Source organism: Mustela putorius, unplaced genomic scaffold (genome assembly GCF_011764305.1).
Source record: "Mustela putorius furo isolate JIRA1106 unplaced genomic scaffold, ASM1176430v1.1 tig00537303_pilon_pilon_pilon, whole genome shotgun sequence".
NCBI lineage: Eukaryota > Metazoa > Chordata > Mammalia > Carnivora > Mustelidae > Mustela > Mustela putorius.
Genome location: NW_025422441.1, coordinates 624,064 through 641,817, shown reverse-complemented (window position 1 = coordinate 641,817; position 17,754 = coordinate 624,064). Strand labels below are relative to the sequence as shown.

The 17,754-nt window shown below is 62.6% G+C and overlaps 1 protein-coding gene across 12 annotated transcripts in view; it reads left to right on the top strand.

Moving 5' to 3' along the window:
- Positions 1-17,754, top strand: part of MROH1 (maestro heat like repeat family member 1) — a 61,081-nt gene that overhangs the window by 26,376 nt on the left and 16,951 nt on the right. For 7 of the 12 annotated variants that reach the window (XM_045074103.1, XM_045074107.1, XM_045074102.1 and 4 more), the window contains exons 9-28: positions 42-134; positions 3,451-3,529; positions 3,819-3,932; positions 7,286-7,359; positions 8,998-9,120; positions 11,378-11,479; positions 11,735-11,879; positions 12,044-12,084; positions 12,359-12,500; positions 12,818-12,870; positions 13,336-13,443; positions 13,748-13,867; positions 14,031-14,153; positions 14,861-15,007; positions 15,087-15,113; positions 16,052-16,174; positions 16,365-16,444; positions 16,589-16,700; positions 16,785-16,880; positions 17,514-17,618. In XM_045074103.1, the coding sequence (XP_044930038.1) occupies positions 42-134; positions 3,451-3,529; positions 3,819-3,932; positions 7,286-7,359; positions 8,998-9,120; positions 11,378-11,479; positions 11,735-11,879; positions 12,044-12,084; positions 12,359-12,500; positions 12,818-12,870; positions 13,336-13,443; positions 13,748-13,867; positions 14,031-14,153; positions 14,861-15,007; positions 15,087-15,113; positions 16,052-16,174; positions 16,365-16,444; positions 16,589-16,700; positions 16,785-16,880; positions 17,514-17,618 (2,007 nt within the window). Of the gene's footprint in view, positions 1-41; positions 135-836; positions 947-3,450; positions 3,530-3,818; positions 3,933-7,285; positions 7,360-8,997; positions 9,121-9,866; positions 9,924-11,377; positions 11,480-11,734; positions 11,880-12,043; positions 12,085-12,358; positions 12,501-12,817; positions 12,871-13,335; positions 13,444-13,747; positions 13,868-14,002; positions 14,154-14,860; positions 15,008-15,086; positions 15,114-16,051; positions 16,175-16,364; positions 16,445-16,588; positions 16,701-16,784; positions 16,881-17,513; positions 17,619-17,754 lie in introns of those variants that run through there. The other 5 variants (XM_045074110.1, XM_045074106.1, XM_045074111.1 and 2 more) reach the window with 5 other exon arrangements.

Genomic DNA, 17,754 nt, shown 5'->3' with positions numbered 1-17,754 from the left:
TGAAGGAAGACCGAAGGCGCCTATCCTCTGTGTCTGAGCAGAGCCTGGGCCAGATCCTTGAGGCCGCGGTGAGCGTGGGCAGCCGCACGCTGGAGCCGCAGCTGGACTCGCTCCTGGCCGCCCTGCATGCTCAGGTAGGGTGCACGGGACGGGAGCGGGGAGGGGGGCACCTGTGGCTGCGCAGGCTGGGGCTCCACAGGAAGGGTGCAGGGGGGCACCCTGGGGACAGGGCTGGTAGGACGGGGCAGTTCCTGGTGCTGCCCGTGGCCAGCCCTTGGGTGCAGATGCCTGCTGAGCCGTGCAGGGGGCAAGAGTGGTGTCCAGCCGGGCAGCACTGAAGTTGTGGTGTTCCCTGGGCCACGGGTGTGACACCCGGGTGAAGCTCCTCCCCGGCAGGAGTGGGCCGGAAGGCGGGAGAGAGGCCTCAGATGGCCTGGGGGCATCTGCCCTGGCTGTGGGCCACTGTCCATGGAGAGGGAAGGGCTCCTGAAAAATAGCAGGGCTGGGCTCCTGTGGGCCCATGAGCTGTGCAGCCCTGTCTCTAGGTCAGAGGAGAGATGTGGAGGTCCCGGGAACAGAGGCGGGTGGGTGGAGTGGTAGGTAGTCCTGTCCACAAACTCTCTGAAAGAGGAAAGAGGGGCATAAAACGAGAGAGAGGAGGGGGCGGACATGGGTCTCCTTCCTGCTCTGCAGCCCGGCGGCCCCTCCCACGGCACCTGGAACACAGGCCTGGCCCCACCTGGTCTGCCCAGCCAGGGGCAGGGAGGGCTGCAGTAAAGAAATTGAACAAAGGTAATGAACGTGGAAAATGGTGAAATGGATAGATTCCTGAAGAAATGAAAACGTCAAACTTGGCAGAAGAAAGAAAACCCAACTAACCCAGCAAGTGGAGACCATCTCCCAAGGCCTCCGGAAGCCAGCACACACCGGGCCCACAGGCTCTAAGGTTGGGTTCTGCCCGCCTCCTAACTGCCGTCCCATAAACGTGGGTCGGAAGACCAGGCAGATTCAGAGCTGCCTGAGGGAGTCCAGTCAGTGCCGCGCAGGGGCTGCGAGGCTGTGGTTTGAGGCACACATTCGAGCTCATGGATCCCACCCTCTCCTCCCTCGGCGGGAGGGACGGAGAAGCTGCCGGACGCTCCCTCTCAGAAAGCCACTGGGGAAAAGAGCCTAGTGCCTTGGCTGACACAGAAAAAGCTTCTGTGGACGTTCAGCATGACCACTGAAAGTCCGCGATAAAAGGCCGGGGAGGAGCATCTTGAATCCTCAGAGCTCCTGCGCCCACGTCCCAGCATACCGCCTCGGGAGTGGGACACAGGCACATTCCCTTAGGATCAGAGCAGGACCCCCCCACCACTGTTGGTGGAGCCTGGAGCCAGTTTTGACGGCGAGAAATAGAAATGCGGGGCGGGAGGCTTTGTGGACCGTCGCCCAGCCTCCCCGCCGAGTCCCTGGCCCTGCTTTGTTTGTCCCCGTGGCGCCCACTGCCTTCTAAACCTACTGGACGCCTGACTGCCTGCCACTCGCCGCGCCGCTGCTGCCGTGGAGGTGTTGCCTGTTTCCACGGCGGCATCTCTGCCCCTGGAGCCCCACCTGTCACTCGTAAGCTCTCAGTCTTTGTCTTGGGACGAGCGGTTCCGTCCTCGAGACATCCACTCGTGTCCGAACAGAGTCAGTACGCAGACATTAGAACCTGGGACCACCTGTGCTCCTCAGCTAGTGACAGGGTGCCCCACTAGACAGCGGCCAAAACGCACTGCAGGCCGTAGCAAGAACGTGGTGCACAGTGCCCTAGAGCTGAGGTCACCAAGAGTGTGGACACCCCGCAGAAAACAAGTTAACTGTTCCGAAAACCTCCCGGTGAGAAGAGGGACCGCGGCACCACTCGGACCCGCAGAGCCGGGGCGCGTGGATGGGGGAGACAGGCGCGGAGGCCCAGCAGCAGACACGACATTTCCTCCTGCCTCGAAGCTGCCTGTTCATGTCTTCTGTTCTGTTGGGTTTTCGGTTCCCGTACCAACCAGCCCTCCGTCCTGCGTGTCCCTCCTGCTCCTGCTTTGTCCGTGGTCCTGTGGTTCTGTTAGGGATGGACTCTGCCACCAAAATGATCTCGTGTTTCCGTGTCATGTACCTGTCTTCTCTGTTGTGCCATGGGTTTGGTTAGGGTTAGAAAAACCTTTTGAATTCTGCAAGTCGTTTTCCAGATCTTCCTAGCACCCAGTGTACTTTTATTGTTTAATCCGCCTGGACCTTATCTTGGGAAACCGTGAGTGAGAGTCCGTCTCCTCTCCAGAGGCCTGCGTGGGCATTAGTTACTTCTCGCCGTGGAGCTAGTTGTTCCGAAACTTGGCGCCTTCCCACTGTTACTCCACAGCCACTGTCGGTGCAGGATCCGGGCATGGTGCAGCCGCGAGGTTCTGGTTCAGGGTCTCGTGTAAGGACAGTTAAGGCTTGGCCGGGGCTGGGGGCTCTGCCTCCACCAGGCTGGCGGCCTTGCTTCCAGCTCAGCGGCTCTCCCCAGGGCTGCTTGCCCGTCCTCACGACCTGGCCGCTGACCTCCCCCAGAGGGAGAGCCTGCTGCGGTGCCTTTTGTGACCCGATGCCTTTCTGTACAGTGGGAAAAGCAAGGAGCTCCCTGGGAGGCTGGGCCACTGCCTGCCCCTTGCCCATGTCCCCTAGCTGTCTGAACGCCAGCGGGGTCCAGCATGGGGCAGAGCCCGCGGTCCTGGGGTTTCGCTCCGTGCTGTTGCGTACCGCCCTGCTCCTGCCTCAAGGTTGGGCTGTACTGAAGAGTTGCCGCTGGGCCTTCTGCATGGATGCCCTGTGGGCATCCTTTGCCATGATCCTGGCCCGGGGTGGGAGCGGGGTGCCCCTGCAGAGCCCAGCCCCAGGTGACTGCAGGGGTGGGGGTGGGGACAGGCTTCCGCATCACGGGCCGAGGGGTGGTGGACCCTAGAGATGCAGCTACCAGCAGCTTCAGTTTTTAACCAGTGCAGCAATTTTTAAAATTTTTTTTACAATTTTGAATGAATCAGCCCTAGGTGTTTTGGTTTCCAGGGCTTTCTATACTCTAGAGACCAGTGCCCAAAGGAGGTGTGACGCTGGCTCCTGGCTCCTGGCGGGAGGGAGCCAGGCCTCAGCTCCCCTGACGCACGGGGGCCTGCTGTGTGTCTGCTGTCCCCGCAACCAGCCGCGGGGCGGAGGCTTGGGTCCCTGAAGCAGCCTCGGATCCTGGGTGCACGCGTCTGTGTCGCCCCAAGAGGGTGCTGGAATGACCTACACTGGCAGGCTCCGATGCCCGCTGTGGGGCAGGCAGAAGGCACGGGCCCAGATGGCCTCTTGGGGCCCCGCAAGTGCAGGAGCACGTGCCCTTCCCTCCCGACCAGCGCGGCCCTGGGAGGCAGCAGCCTTCCTCCATGACTGGTGTCTGTCTTCTGTCCCATGGAGCAGATCTGCGTGCCCGTGGAGTCATCCAGCCCCTTGGTGGTGAGCAACCAGAAGGAGGTGCTGCGCTGCTTCACCGTGCTGGGTAAGCCGTCCCCCTCCTGAGCCCTCTGCGGCCGCGGCCGTCTGCTCCCCGGGGCGCCTGGGCGCCGCCCGTGTGCCAGAGGCAGCGTTGCTCAGGGCTTGGAGTGGAGGCGCTTTCTGTGCCCACCTGTCCCTGGGTCCGTGTGTAGCTCCGGAGTCTCACCGTGGAGGCCTGGCTGGGCTGCAGCGCCCGCGTCCGTCCTCCAGGGCTCTGGGTTTGCACACGCCAGTGCCCGGCAGGGAGCGGAGACGATTACAAACCCTTTCTTTGGATGTTGCTTGCCCCGCAGCTCGCTGTGCACCTGACCGCCTACTGGCCTTCCTGCTGCCCAAGCTCGATACCAGCGGCGAGAGGACCCGCCTGGGCACGCTGCAGGTCGTGAGGCACGTCATCAACTCGGCCGGTGAGCGTGCGGTGGGGCAGGGCCTGAACACGGCAGGTGCTGTCCGTCTTTCAGGGGAAAGGAACGTCTTGCTGGTTTTTTTAAGATCTCATTTATGGGAGGGGGCGCGAGCGAGCAGGGGTAGGGAGAGGGACAGGCAGGTTGCCCACTCAGCACGGAGGCCGACCCAGGGCTCGATCCCATGACCCTGAGATCATGACCTGTGCTGAAACCAAGAGTTGGGCGCTCAACTGACTGAGCCCCCAGGCACCCCTGCCTCTGATTCTTTTTTTTTTTTTTTTTAAGATTTTATTCATTTGTCAGAGAGAAAGAGCACAAGCAGGGGGAGGAGCAGAGGGGGAAGCAGGCTCCCCACCGAGCAGGGAACCCCAATGTGGGGCTCCATCCCAGGACCCTGGGATCATGACCTGAGCCGAAGGCCGACGTTTAACCGACTGAGCCACCCAGGCATCCCCCTTTCTCAGACGCTTAAAAAAAATTTCCCTATTTCCTAACTCTCCAAAATTCCAAACTCTTTGAAAAATACCTTTCTGCCTGGCAGCAAATGCCCATTGTAGACGTTTGCCTTTGATGGCTGGCTGGGACACTGGGCCCCTGCGCCCCTTCCCCGGGCCAGACGTGCCCTGCCTGCCCCTGGCCTGATGGCTCAGACATGTCCTGTGTCACCTGTCCTGGCTACCCTGGGGGCCCCGTCAGAGAGACCTGTCTCTCAGGTGTGGGTCCCTGGGCAGGGCTCAGCTGGCTGTTGGGCAGAACACCCGTTAGCCTGCGGGTGTGTCTCTGACCCCCTCAGTCAGACGGAAGGCTCCAGGCTTCTGCTTCTGAGACTCCCGGAGCCAGCAGTGGGCTCGTTCTGTGTCCTTGCTGGCTCTGGTCAGTCTCACTTCAGCCATTGTGGTCGACGCGCGTCACGTCCCGCTCTGGTTTGTTTTGGTTATTTTAAAGATTTACTTTAGAGAGCGCATGGAAGCGAGGGGAGGGGCAGCGGGAGAGGGAGAGAGACACCCCTCACTGAGTGTGGGGTCTGACTCGGGCTCAGTCTGCGACCCCAAGTTCACGACCTGAGCCGGAACCGAGAGTCAGACGCTTGACCGACTGCGCTCCCCGCGCACCCCCCTCGTTTTGGTTTTTAGAAAAGTAAAGCCCGAACTTAGTTCGACTTACGGTGAGAAACTCGGTTCTAGCTTGCTGATCTATCCTAAGTCCTGAAAATGCGTCTTTTCCAGGGATAGCTGCATCTTACTCTTGTTCTCGTCCCCTGTGCGGACACCGATGTGGCACTCAGCACTGTGTGGCGCTGGGGTGAAGGGCCTGTGGGTGACGCAGCCTGTCTGCGGGCCAGGGCCCCTCGCCGCACTGCAGGCCTCACTGATCCCAGGAGCTGCAGTGCCCCCCGTACTGGCTGTGTCCCCCCCCCCCCGGTGCCAGCTGTGCCCCCCGCATCCCCGTGCTGGCTGTGTCTGCGGCCCTGTTCACGCCTTGGGCACCTGCAGAAAGGCCCCATCATGGTCTGATTTGGAGGTGAGGGTAGGAAGGCTTCGCGTTAGCATGAACGGCAGGTGTAGGACGCACACCCAGCTTCGGGTGAGCTGGGGCCCTACTCTTTCTAGAATTTCTCAAATTTTGAGTTAAAATACTATGAGTAAGAAGTTGGGCCCGTGATTAAATTCCTTTGAGCCGTGACCCAGGAGCCTTTCTCGTGTGGGTGTGCCCTGCCGCACCCGCCAGGTCGGCCACACGAAGGAGGCTCTTGCTTCTTCTTCCTTCCCTGTCTCACTGGCCTCAAGCTTCGGGCCTGGTCACCGAAAACTGGTGCCAGTCTGAGTTTCCACACAAGTGATTCGGTCTGTTTGCCTCGATGCCCAAAGGATGTGTATTTTTTTATTTTAAATCCAGAAATTTTATTGGCTATGTTGGCTGTTCTGGGGGTGATATTTTTCCCAGATCTGTCAAGTGCCTTTTCAGTATGTCGTTTCAAATCTTATTTTGCCTCAGGCTTTTTATTTTTATTATTTTTTTAAGATTTTACTTATTGGGGCACCTGGGTGGCTCAGTGGGTTAAGCCTCTGCCTTTGGCTCAGGTCATGGTCCCAGAGTCCTGGGATCGAGCCCTGTATCGGGCTCTCTGCTCGGCAGGACGCCTGCTTCTCCCTCTCCCACTCCTCCTGCTTGTGGTCCCTCTCTCTCTGTGTCTTCTATCAAACAAATAGATAAAATCTTAAAAAAAAAAGATTTTATTTATTAGAGAGAGTAAGAGAGAGCAGAAGCAGGGGGAGCACCCCTGGGGTGCCTGGCAGGCTTAGTCAGAGGAGCACGCCACTCTTGATCTCGGGGTTGTGGGTTTGAGCCCCACATTGGGCATAGAGATGCCTTAAAAATGAAATCTTTGGGGCGCCTGGGGAGCTCAGTGGGTTGAGGCCTCTGCCTTCGGCTCAGGTCATGATCCCAGGGTCCAGGCTCTCTGCTCAGCGGGGAGCCTGCTTCCCCTCTCTCTCTGCCTGCTGCCCTGCCTGCTTATGATCTCCGTCTGTCAAATAAATAAATAAATAAAATCTTTTTTTTTTTAATTTAAAGATTTTATTTATTTATTTGTAAGAGAGAGAGAGAGCTCAGGCAGAGTGGCAGGCAGAGTCAGAGGGAGAGGCAGGCTCCCGGAGGGGCAAGGAACCCGATGTAGGACTCGATCCCAGGACACTGGGATCATGACCTGAGCCGAAGGCAGCTGCTTAACCCACTGAGCCAGAGCCACCCAGGCGTCCCAATAAATAGATAAAATCTTAAAAAAAAAAAAGAAATCTTTAAAAAACTAAAGTGCTCTCTCAGCGTGTGCCTTGAAGGGTGCCTGTGCTATGGACACTTGTGTCTCTGTCCTGGTTCCTGTTGGTCTCAGGGCCACTTCCTGACGGCCGCCTTCAGTCCCCACTTTCCTGTCAGGAGACAAAGGCTGACCTTGCTGGCCGTCCGGTGGGAGAGGGTCCTCAGAGCAGCAGCATCAGCACAACTGGGAATGTGTGGAAAGTGCCCACGTGCACCTGCTGACAGGCTTGTCGGGACTGGGGTGCTGGTGGATGCCCCCAAACCTGCTTCTGCCTGACTTAGGACACTTCCGTACCTGTTGCCCTAAATTATCTACCGTCCAGCTTCTTCTTGGGCAAAATAGTGTTATTTGGGAAAAAAGTCACTTGTCCCCCAAGGGAAGTGGGCGGGCTTTGCTGAAGTGCCGTCCCCTCCCCGTGCTGAGGACCAGGCTGTGGCCAGACCCTGGCGATGGGGCACTGGGCCTCGTGGGGGAGGACGGGCCAGCCAGCCTCGGTCCTGGTGGGGAGACTGAGCCGGCTGTTCGTTTCTTGCAGCTTCTCAGATGGAAGTCAAGAAGCCCTTTATTCTGTCCTCCATGAGGCTTCCTCTTCTGGACACCAACCCCAAGGTAGACGGTGGGGCCGGCCGGAGCTCGGCTGGGAGCAGCAGCAGGAGGTGGGCCGGGCTCGGGCGGGAAGTCCTCATCGACTCAGCCCGACCTGGACATCAGAGGGAGGACGTGGGTGTGGGTGCTGCTGAGCCGCCAGCCAGGACTCCTTACACGGTTGACCACGTGGGAAGGGAGGCAGGGGTCCCCGAGACCCCGTGGGGTCCGCTAATTCGCTCCAAGGGCTCCCAGAACTCACGAGAGCGGTCAGGCTCCCGGTTAGGCTCATCGCAAGGAAAGGACACAGACTGCCCTCAGCCAGGGGCAGGGGCGCGCGGGCAGGGCCTGGGAGGGTCCGCACCGCCCTCTCCCCGTGGAGTCGCGGGCAGCGTGTGCTCTCCCGGCCCGAAGTGCGGCTCGCACGAGTGCTGCCGGCCAGGGAAGCCCCCGCCTCCCCGTCCAGGGTCTTCGTCCGGCTCCCGTCACGCTGACCTGGTCGTCTTCCTGCGTGGCCGACCTCCGTCTCCAGCCCCTCGGGAGCCCGAGCTGACACCGTGTGGCCCAGAGCCCCGGGGAAACAGGACACTAGACTGGCCCGTCCCAGCAGCCAGGGACAGGGTTGACCCTACTGACCCTTACTGGGGCCCCGTAGTCAGGCAGGCCTGCTCACTCCCGGGTCGCGGGGTCCCCCTGCCCGGCCCCGGGGGATTGCTGCAGACTTGGCGCTCATCCTGGGCAGCCTACTCTTTGGGCCCTTCCATGAGAGTTTTGGAAACTACCGACGTGGACCCCCAGGCACTGAGGCCACGTCTGTTGCGGGCCCCACGCATAGCCCCAGATTTCTTCCTGGTGCTGTTGCGTGGGACGCCCCTGAAGGGCCGCCCCTCGGGGCGTGCACGTGATGGGGGATGGCGCGGAGCTGTGAGTGGCCAAGGAGGCTGGGGCAGTGACATTCGCCCCGAGGTCCAAAGGAGAGAGGCCTTTTGAGGAAGGATCTCAGGGGTGGGCGGCGTTGGACTGGCAACTGTGCCTGTGGCTCAAGGGGAAGCCCGGGGGCGCGTGGGAGGCGCCAGCTCTGGGGGAGGGGTTTTCGGCCTTTGCTGACCGTGGCTGTGCCTTTGAGCCACCAGGTGGGGCCATTAAGTGGGGCTGGACGGTAGGTTCAGCTCCCAAGGGGGTTGTGGCAACAGCGGCTGATTCAGGGTCCTTGTGCTGGAGGGGGGCGGTGGAGCGGAGGGTAGGGCCCCTGAGAGGTACCAGCCCTAAGAGCAGCAGCCCTGCAGCTCGAGGCGGGGTGAGTGTGGGGCAGGGGGGACGGCACATCGGGAGCCAGAGGAGCAGGTCTCACGCCCAGGGAGGGAGGGAGGGAGGTGTGGGGCAGGAGGAAAAGGGACCTTCTGCTGAGGCCACGACGCCTCTGCAGGCTGCCGAGGTGGCCACGTGTGCAGCTGAGGGGCGGGCTGCGGCACAGCTGCAGGCACAGGTGCCGAGGAGGGCCGGGTGTAGGTGCACAGCAGGGGCGTGTGGCACAGATGTGGGTGCAGGAGCAGGTGCAGGCAGAGGACAGGGCAAGATGCCATATCCCAACTGGGCTGTCGCGGCACCGTCCAGGGCTCCCCCCTCCCCGGCTCCTCCCTGACCTCCCTCGGTCCCGGGCAGGTGAAACGGGCCGTGGTGCAGGTGATCAGTGCCATGGCCCACCACGGCTACCTGGAGCAGCCCGGAGGAGAGGCGATGGTGGAGTACATCGTGCAGCAGTGTGCACTGCCCCCCGAGACGGAGGTAAGGGGGTGTCCCCCACCTGTCCACTCTGGGGCTCAGAAGCTGTCGGCCTTCTGGAGGCCGTGTGCCCGTCAGAACCTGCGCAGTCCCAGCGGGGGCGGGGGTCTCAGCCCGTGCGCTGAGCGCCTCTCTGCTTTCTGCGCTAGGGCCCCCCTCCCTCAGCTCCCAAGGCCCCGCAGAGAGATGCAGAGCACATACCTGGTTCTCTCTGGGGCTTTTCTGTTGAAAAAGTTACTAAGCAAATCCAAGTTTCTTCTTGAGGGAGAGCAAGGTAGATGACAAAAATGCAGGCATGACTGGGTGGTTTGTCCCTGTGTCCTGGCCTTGAGCCTGCCCTCGGCCTGGTCTCTCGGGCCCAAGTCAGCTCAGAGCTGCGTGACCCCCGCAGAGAGCTCCGCATTTGGGCGGAAGCACTGGAGTCCAGCCAGAGCGAGAGGACGCTGCTCCCTTGCTCCAAGAGCCGCTCGGTGGGCCCTGGGAAGGGCCGGCTCGGCACTGTTCCCGGGCCTCGGGTGGCCAGGTCTCCCGTGCTCCAGCCCGTTTCGGCCTCCGCGTGTTCACAGCCGCTCCGGGGCCTTTGGGCTTACGCTGAAGAGAATCAAGATCTCTGTTTTAGTCTGTTACTAACCAGTTTTGGGGCATTTATAGATTTCTTTCAGGGTATTAAAATTTTTCTAGGTGATTACTTTTTCATGGCCATCGTGGATTTGTAATTTCATTGTGTTGTCTTCTGTGAATCTGGCCAGGTTTATTCCTGCTTTTAAAGAATTTGTTGAGAGGGAGTGCCTGGGTGGCTCAGTGGATTAAGCCACTGCCTTCGGCTCAGGTCATGATCTCAGGGTCCTGGGAACGAGCCCCAGCCCCGCATCGGGCTCTCTGCTCAGTGGGGAGCCTGCTTCCTCCTCTCTCTCTGCCTGCCTCTGCCTGCTTGTGATCTCTGTCTGTCAAATAAATAAAATCTTTAAAAAAAAAAAAGAATTTGTTGAGAGGGACACCTGGGGGGCTCAGTCGTTAAGCCTCTGCCTTTGCCTCAGGTCATGATCCGGAGTCCTGGGATTGAGCCCACTTCGGGCTCCCGGCTCCACGGGCGGCCTGCTTCTCCCTCTGCCTTTCCCCCTGCTTATGTTCTCTCTCTCGCTGTCTCTGTCAAATAAACCAAAACGTCTTATTGAAAAATATATAGAGAGAGGGGCGCCTGGGTGGCTCAGTGGGTTGGGCCTCTGCCTTCGGGTCAGGTCGTGGTCTTGGAGTCCTGGGCTGGAGCCCCACGTTGGGCTCTCTGCTCCGCGGGAAACCTACATCCCCCTCTCTCTCTGCCTGCCTGCCTCTCTGCCTACTTGTGATCTCTGTCTGTCAAATAAATAAAAATAAAAAATCTTAAAAAAAAAAAAAAGAGAGAGAGAGCTTGTTGAGGGGGTGCCCGGCTGGCTCGGTCAGTGGAGCAGGCAGCTCTTACTCTCAGGGCTGTGAGTTCAGGCCCCATGCTGGGTGCAGAGATGCCTTAAATAAATAAAATCATTTTAAAAATGTTGACCTAACAGATGATCAGGCTCTCAGAGTTGTTCGTACTTGTGCGGGAGGAAGCTCTGTCTGTGTTCAGAGCGTTTTTTTAAAACTTGCTATTCAAGGCCTAAACGTGTCTCTTCTCTCTACTTGACCTTTGATCTCTCCGGGAGAGGTGGGGGGTCTCCGACACTCATTGCATTTTGGCCATTTCTCTCTGGTGTTCAGTGTTTGCATGAGTGGGAGGCTCGGACAGAACGTGTGGCCAGCAGGGTCAGTGTTTTGCAAGGGAGCGTCCTAGGGAGGCAGGTGAGGACGCAGTGTTGGCCGAGGAGCTGTCCCCCGCCTGAGGCTGCGGGAGCTCTGGCCTGCTCTGGCGAGACCGTGGCGGTTTCCGTCATTGCCACTCGGGCGCGCCCGTGTCTGCGGACGTCAGCATGGCCACAGCTGAGGATAAAGTGATTTCTTACAGAGTCTGTGGCGCGCAGGGAAGGCTCATGGTCGGTCTCCGTTGTCCTGGAGGCTGGAACTGAGCCAGCTGGGCCCATTTCCTTGAGCACTGCCAGTGCCCAGTCTGTCACTTGCCCACAGTGGACGGGTGTCTCCTGTGGTGGCTGGGTTGGGTCTGCCCTGTTTGCGTGCTGGCTACGTCCCTGCCGCCCAGAGCCCACAGCAGTGCAGGCTTTGAGAGCAGAGCAGGACCATCCCATGCGTGCTCCTGCCTCTCCCTGTCACCCCCCCACCCCGGCCGTAGAAGCTGGGTCCCGACAGCGAGGACCTCACCGCGGACAGCGTGCGGGCCATCAGCATCAGTACCCTCTACCTGGTCAGCACCACCGTGGACAGGATGAGCGACGTGAGTGCGTGCCTGCCTCGCGGCCTGCGCCTGGGCTCGCCCGGATGGCTGGCCACCCGCCCCGGGCACCTGACCGACCGCTGGCCTCTGACCTCGTGGCCCAGGGACTCTTGAACTCCGGGGCGGGCTCCTCTCTGGGCCACCTCCCCAAACCGCCCCAAGCCCCTGCGGGGCCTGAGGGAGCCCCTGGCTGCGTTGGCCCCGGCGGCCAGGACTCCTGAGGCGCGGCACCCAGACCGCCGCTCTGCTCCCCAGGTGCTCTGGCCCTACCTGCTGGCCTTCCTCACCCCCGTGCGCTTCACCGGGGCGCTGACCCCGCTCTGCAGGAGCCTCGTGCACCTGGCCCAGAAGAGGCAGGAGGTGGGAGCCGAGGCCTTCCTCGTCCCGTCCAACAGCAACGGTGCGCCCTGCTCCCTACCACCTTCTCCTCACCCCCCATCGAGCCCTCGAGCCCGGCCTCTTCCCGCCACCCAGCCTGCCTCCCAAGTGCCCGCACCCCACGGGGCGGTCAGGGCCTGGGCTCTGGGGGCGGCAGCCTGCTGAGCACGTCTCCCTCCTTTCCAGTGGCCCTCCCCTCACCGTACGCCGTCACCACGAGGCTGCTGGTGAGCATCGCACAGCACGCTGTGCCGGCCCCGGCCCCTCCCCGAGCCAGCACAGCTCCCCGGGGGACTCGGAGGGGGTGGGCTCGCCCTCGGTCCCTGTGTCCCTGGCCTCATGCTGTCTCACAGCGGGGCCGGTCGGCCACACCCCGTGGGGCTTGGGGGAGCTGTGTCCCGGAGCCCTCCTCACCTCCCCGCCACGGGGTGGCCTTGCGGGGCTCACGTGGGGCGCGGTGGCCCCTGGAGCACCTGGAGCTGCCGCCTGCACTTCCATCAGACAGTGGCCTCCCAGCCCTACGTCGGGGACGGCCGCGGGGCCGCCTCTCTGCGCCTCTTGAACGCCCTGCATCGTAGCATCCACCCTCTGCTGGGGCAGCGCTGGGCAACCACAGTCCCCCCGTTGCTGGAGCACCTGGACGGTGAGGCTCTGGGCCGCGGGGGCCCCTCCACCTCTGATCCCGTGTGTGCCAGTTTGCGTCCTGGGTGGCTTTTGGGGACCAGAGTTTGTTACGTTGGCAGAAGCGGCCTCCCCTGAGTTTCAACGACACGGGGGCCGGAAAGGTGTCCCTGCTGGGTGTCACCCAGGAGGCTCTGGGCTGTGCCAGCTGCTCGGCTGTCCCAGACAAAGGATGTGGCCTCTCTGGAAGGTGCTGGGCAGGGACCTGGGACTGGGTCTCTGAATTCCGCCCCTGCTTGCGGGGATGGGCCAGGCTGACCGCTTGACCGGTCCTTGCAGAATTTACCGAAGAAACCCTGTCCCAGAAGGAGTGGGAAGAAAGGCTGCTTGCGGTGAGAGCGGGCAGGGCGAGGGTGCGGCCTGGGTCTGCCGTGCAGGGCTGTCGCGGGCCGGACAGCTTGGGGCAGGGGATGCTAGTGGGAGGCTGCCCCTCTAGGGTCGTGATGCCGCCTTGACCTCACAGGGCTGGGGGTGGGGTGGCTGGTGGGCGTCTCCGGGGCGAGGACTGTCTGCCGCCCTCACCACTGCTCAACCTGATGGGACAGGCCACCGTGTCCCAGGGGCTCCGAGCTTCTGCCGGAGGCTTCTGTCCTGCCCTCTGCCAAGGCCAGTGCGCCTTTGGCTGCCCAGAGGGTGCTCTGCAGAGGCTCCAAGGTCATCTGCTGACCATGTGGAGCTGTGGCATGGGACCACCCAGGGTCGCTGCATGTGACGCCCCTGGGTCTCAGTCCCCTCCCCAGCCAGCCCACGAAAGGGCTGCGTTCCTGGCCCCTCACTGCCGTGGCTTCTGCCCACAGTTCCTTCGGGACACGCTGGCTGTCGTGTCTGACAACACGTGGATCTGCCAGCTGAGCCTGGAGATGTGCAAACAGCTGCCTTGCTACAGCGGGCTGCCCCAGGAGAAGGTTCGCAGAGCAGGGGTGTGCGGGGGGAAGGGCTTCTGGGCGTGGCCCTTAGGCTCCCCAGTTCCTGTGCCTTAACTCTGGGGGGGCCTTTCTGCCTGAACATGTCTCCAGTGGCCTGCGGGCCTGACAGAGCCCCCGCGGGCTGGCTGGGAGATGCGGGAGCCCAGTTTCCCCTCCTCTCGCTCCTCAAGTCGCTGCCCAGAACTCATGGGGTCTTCACAGCGGCCACTGCCCTGGGCTCCCGGCAGCCCCGGGCGCATCTGGTTGGGCTCCAGCGCAGCTGTGCCCCTCGGCTCTCTCGCAGAACTTCCTGTACAAGTGCGTGGGAACCGCGCTGGGGGCCGCCTCGAGCAAGGACGTGGTGAGGAAGCAGCTGCGGGAGCTGCTGGAGGCGGCGGGACACCAGGAGGAGGCTGAGCGCGAGGTGACGGCCGTGCTTCCCGGGAGGCCCCGCCGGCCCCACTCGGCGCGTGCGTGTGTGCTCACGCGTGCAAGGCCGTGCCTCTCGGGCCGTGTGTGTGTGAGCACCGTGTTCCTTCCTGGCCCTGTCCTCGCCCAGGTGTGAGCGCACCTGTGTGCCTCCTCAGGGCCTCGCCTGCTGCTTTGGGATCTGTGCCATCTCTCACCTGGATGACGTCCTGGCCCAGCTGGGGGACTTCATGAAGTCAGATGTGTTCAGAAAATCCACGGGCATTTTCAACATTTTCAAGGTACAGGGGTCGGGGTGACAGCTAGGAGGGCATCTCAGGTGGGACTGGCCTGGGCTTGTGTCTTGGCCGTGATTTGAGGTCCTGGGGGCTGGGCGTTCCGGAGCTCCCTGGGCTCGGGGTCCCCTGCAGGTTGAGGGTGGGGCGGGGAGGCGACATCTGGTCCACACCTCCTGTGGGGGGGCTCTTAGCTGACGACAAGCGGTGGGCAGCCCTCTGCTAGCCACGGACTCTGACGGGGCTGCCGCTTTCTGGGGAAGCGTGACTCAGGAGGCACAGAGCACGGTCACCCCCACACCAGCCCTTGTGGCCGGGTTTCCTGTCTCCGGGCGCCTGTTGCAATTTTAGAATCTGCGGGGCCCCAAGGATGGAGGATTCCAGTGCAGCCACTGGAGAGCGGATGGGGACCCAACTCTGGCCCTTGTGTTGCCTCTCATCCCACTCCGTTCTGCGCGGTCCCTGACTCGGGCCTTTCCCTTCTGCCACATGGTCCCCAGCCGGCCTGAGCCCCGCCTGCCTGTCCTGTTCTGCTGTCCCCGCCAGAGGAACTCTGGGGGGTCAGGTGGCGCCATCCACCCCTCGGCGACGACTCTGACGTTGTTGGCCAGCCCCACCCTTCTTCCAGAGGGACGGGGGAATCTGAGCGCGTGAGGCTTCCTGCGGGGGCCGAGGGCTCTGGCTGAGGCCCCGCCGCTCCCCTGGGCCCTTAGGAGCGCAGCGAGAACGAGCTGGAGAAGCTGAAGGGCACCGCGATCCTGTGCTACGGGCACGTGGCGGCGCGGGCCCCCCGGGAGCTGGTGCTGCCCAAGGTGGAGTCGGACCTCCTGCCGAACATGTTCCGCTACTTCAGCACCAAGGTGGGCGCCCGGCACACCGCCTGCGGGGGGGCCGCCGCGGGGGCCGCGCGTGTTAATCCCTTTCACTTTCGTCGTTCAGGTTCTGGGAATAAAGGTAGAGACCAAGGTACAGTGTGTGGGAGCTCAGTGCGGGCTCTGCCTCTTCTCTCTTCTCGGGGCGGGGCTGGCCGTGAGCTTCAGGGACAGAAGCCAGGGGGACAGGCCCCGGGGCTCCCTGCTCCCAGTCCGCGGACAGAGCTTTCCGGAGCCCGGCCCCACTGTCCGTGGAGCATCTGCTCCTCTTGCGGCCCGGACGGGGACCCGGGAGTTAGAGCCCCGGCCTGGGCCTGGATGGTGGGTGGACGGAAGGGTGGCCTTCTGAGCGGCTGGACGGCAGGCCCGCAGCTGGGGCTCTGCTCCCTGACGCTCACGGGGCTCACCTCTCGGTGAGTTCTAAAGCCAGTGGCGACGGTCAGACTCTCTGGCCTCACTAACACACCTGCTCTCTGGGACCGCTGGCACTAACCTGTCACACCTCCGAAGGAGCAGTCGGGCTTCTCCCTCGAAGAACGGGCCCTCTTGGATCTCCTGGGGCTGGCTGGGGCTAGGGTATTCTGACGGTCATTTCTTCTTCTGGCCCTTCATGTCCCCAGGACAGCACCCCTGCACCCCCTTTCCCGACCATCCCCAGAGGCCGAGTTGGTAGGACAGGCAGGGCCACGCTCCCTCCCGGGGGCTCTTCTCGGGCGCGCTCGCTTCCCTCCTACCTTGACAGACCCCTGCGGGGGGCACAGAGCACGCTGTTGGCCAGGGAGAGAGCTGGAGGCCCAGGGGCTCCGTCCCAGCCCCCTGATCCATGTGGCTTTGGGGAAAGCTGGAGGAGGGCAGGGGGAGAGTCCCTCAGGAGGAGCGAGTGTGGCTGTGGGCGGAGGGGAGGGCCTGTGGTGCGGCCTGTGTCGCCGTGAGCGCCAGCCATTGTGTGTGCAGCCCTGGGCCCCCACGTCGGGGCAGAACCGTGCTGTGGGGCGGGCGTCAGCGGCCTCCTGCAGCCCAGCGTCCTTCCAGGACCCGGCTCTGAAGCTGTGTCTGGTCCAGAGCGTGTGCATGGCCAGCCAGGCCATCTGCAGCAGTGCCCAGGCCGGCTCCTTCCACTTCTCCCGGAAGCCAGAGTTGGTGGCACAGATGATGGTGAGCTGGGGCCAGGGGTGGTGTTGAGGGTACTGCTGCAGGCGGGGAAGGTGGGCCTGGGGAGGGCACATGCAGTGAGGCACCCCAGCCCCCACTCAGCACAGCCTGAGAAGCCCACACCAGGCCGACCGCTAACCAGGGGGAAAGCAGGTGCTTTGACCCAGGGCTGAGTCACAGGCCTGGCCCCCAGGAGTTCATCAAGGCAGAGCCCCAGGACTCCCTGAGATCACCCATTCGGAAGAAGGCCATGCTTGCCTGCACTTACCTGGTGTATCCTTTTCTCTGGGTGCTGGGGGGAGCTTCAGAGGGTGCCGTCTGTTCCCATGCTCTCTAGACGAGGGGTGCGGCCGCAGGGCAGGATGCGGGGTGGGGCGCGGGGCTGGAGAGGCCTCCGGCCCTTAACTGCGGGTTCAGCTCCTTGGAGCCGGCGCTGGAGGAGCAGATGCGGGCCGATCTGACGCGTCGCTGTCTGCACAGCGTCCTGTCCGTGCTGCCCAATCCCGAGGGGGAGTGCGACCACCAGGAGGTACTGCCCTGCGTCTGGGGGGCTGGGACAGGCTGCCGAACGGGGCAGGGTCACTGGTGTGGCTGGCCTCCCATCTCTTCCTAGTCCCTGTACCTGGATACCATGCGTGCCCTTGAGGATTTGCTCACCAGCCTCCTTCAGCGGGATATGACCCCCCAGGGCCTGCAGATCATGGTGGAGGTGTGCAGTGGGAGTGCACTGCCGGGGGGGACGTGGGGGGGGCGCGGGGGTGGGCACCCCACCCGGCAGCCTGCCCCTTGGCTGCTTCTCCCGGCTCTCCCTGCCACGGGGGCCCTGGGGAGTTCTGTGCTCTCTGCAAGTGTGTGGTGTCGGGGGAGGGTCTTGAGCTGGGGGCAGCACCCCTCCTTCGTGGGCAGGTGTGCAGATGGGCTGAGCCCAGATGGGAGCCTGTACTCCCCTGCCCTCCACTGCACGGCACTGGGATGGAGAGAGCCCGTAGCCCCCGGGTGGGAGCTCTGGCCGCCTGGATCTCCAGGTGGCAGAGAGGGCAGGCACTGGCCAGCCGCCCTCCTCGCTGCCTCCCGGCAGTGGCAGGGGCAGGACTGACGTGCTTCAGGGAACAGCCTGGCCCTCTCTGGGCCTGGCTCGCTCTGGGCCCACCTAGGGTAGCCATGTCCGTGGAAAGGGACAGAGTGGGAGGTAGAGCGGGTGACCTGCCCTGACCCGACCAACGGGCCCTCGCAGCCGGGGAGGCTGGCCTGGCGGGGATGCTGAGCGGCCCGCGGCGCACAGGCTCCTGCTTCCCAGGCGAACCCCCGAGCTGGCACCGACGTGAAGCTCCTTCTTCCACAGCACCTGAGCCCATGGATCAAGTCCCCACGGGGCCACGAGCGGGCGCGGGCACTGGGCCTGAGCGCCTGCCTGCTGCGGTACTTCCTGGACCACCTCCGTGTTGGCGTGAGTGCCCGCTACAGTCCTAGAATATTCCTGCTGTGATTCTGGATTTTGGTAGGAACCGCATGGAACTGACGTACTGACGTGTTGGGCGACAGCATCTTTTTTTTTTTTTTTTTAAGATGTTTAGCTTATTTAT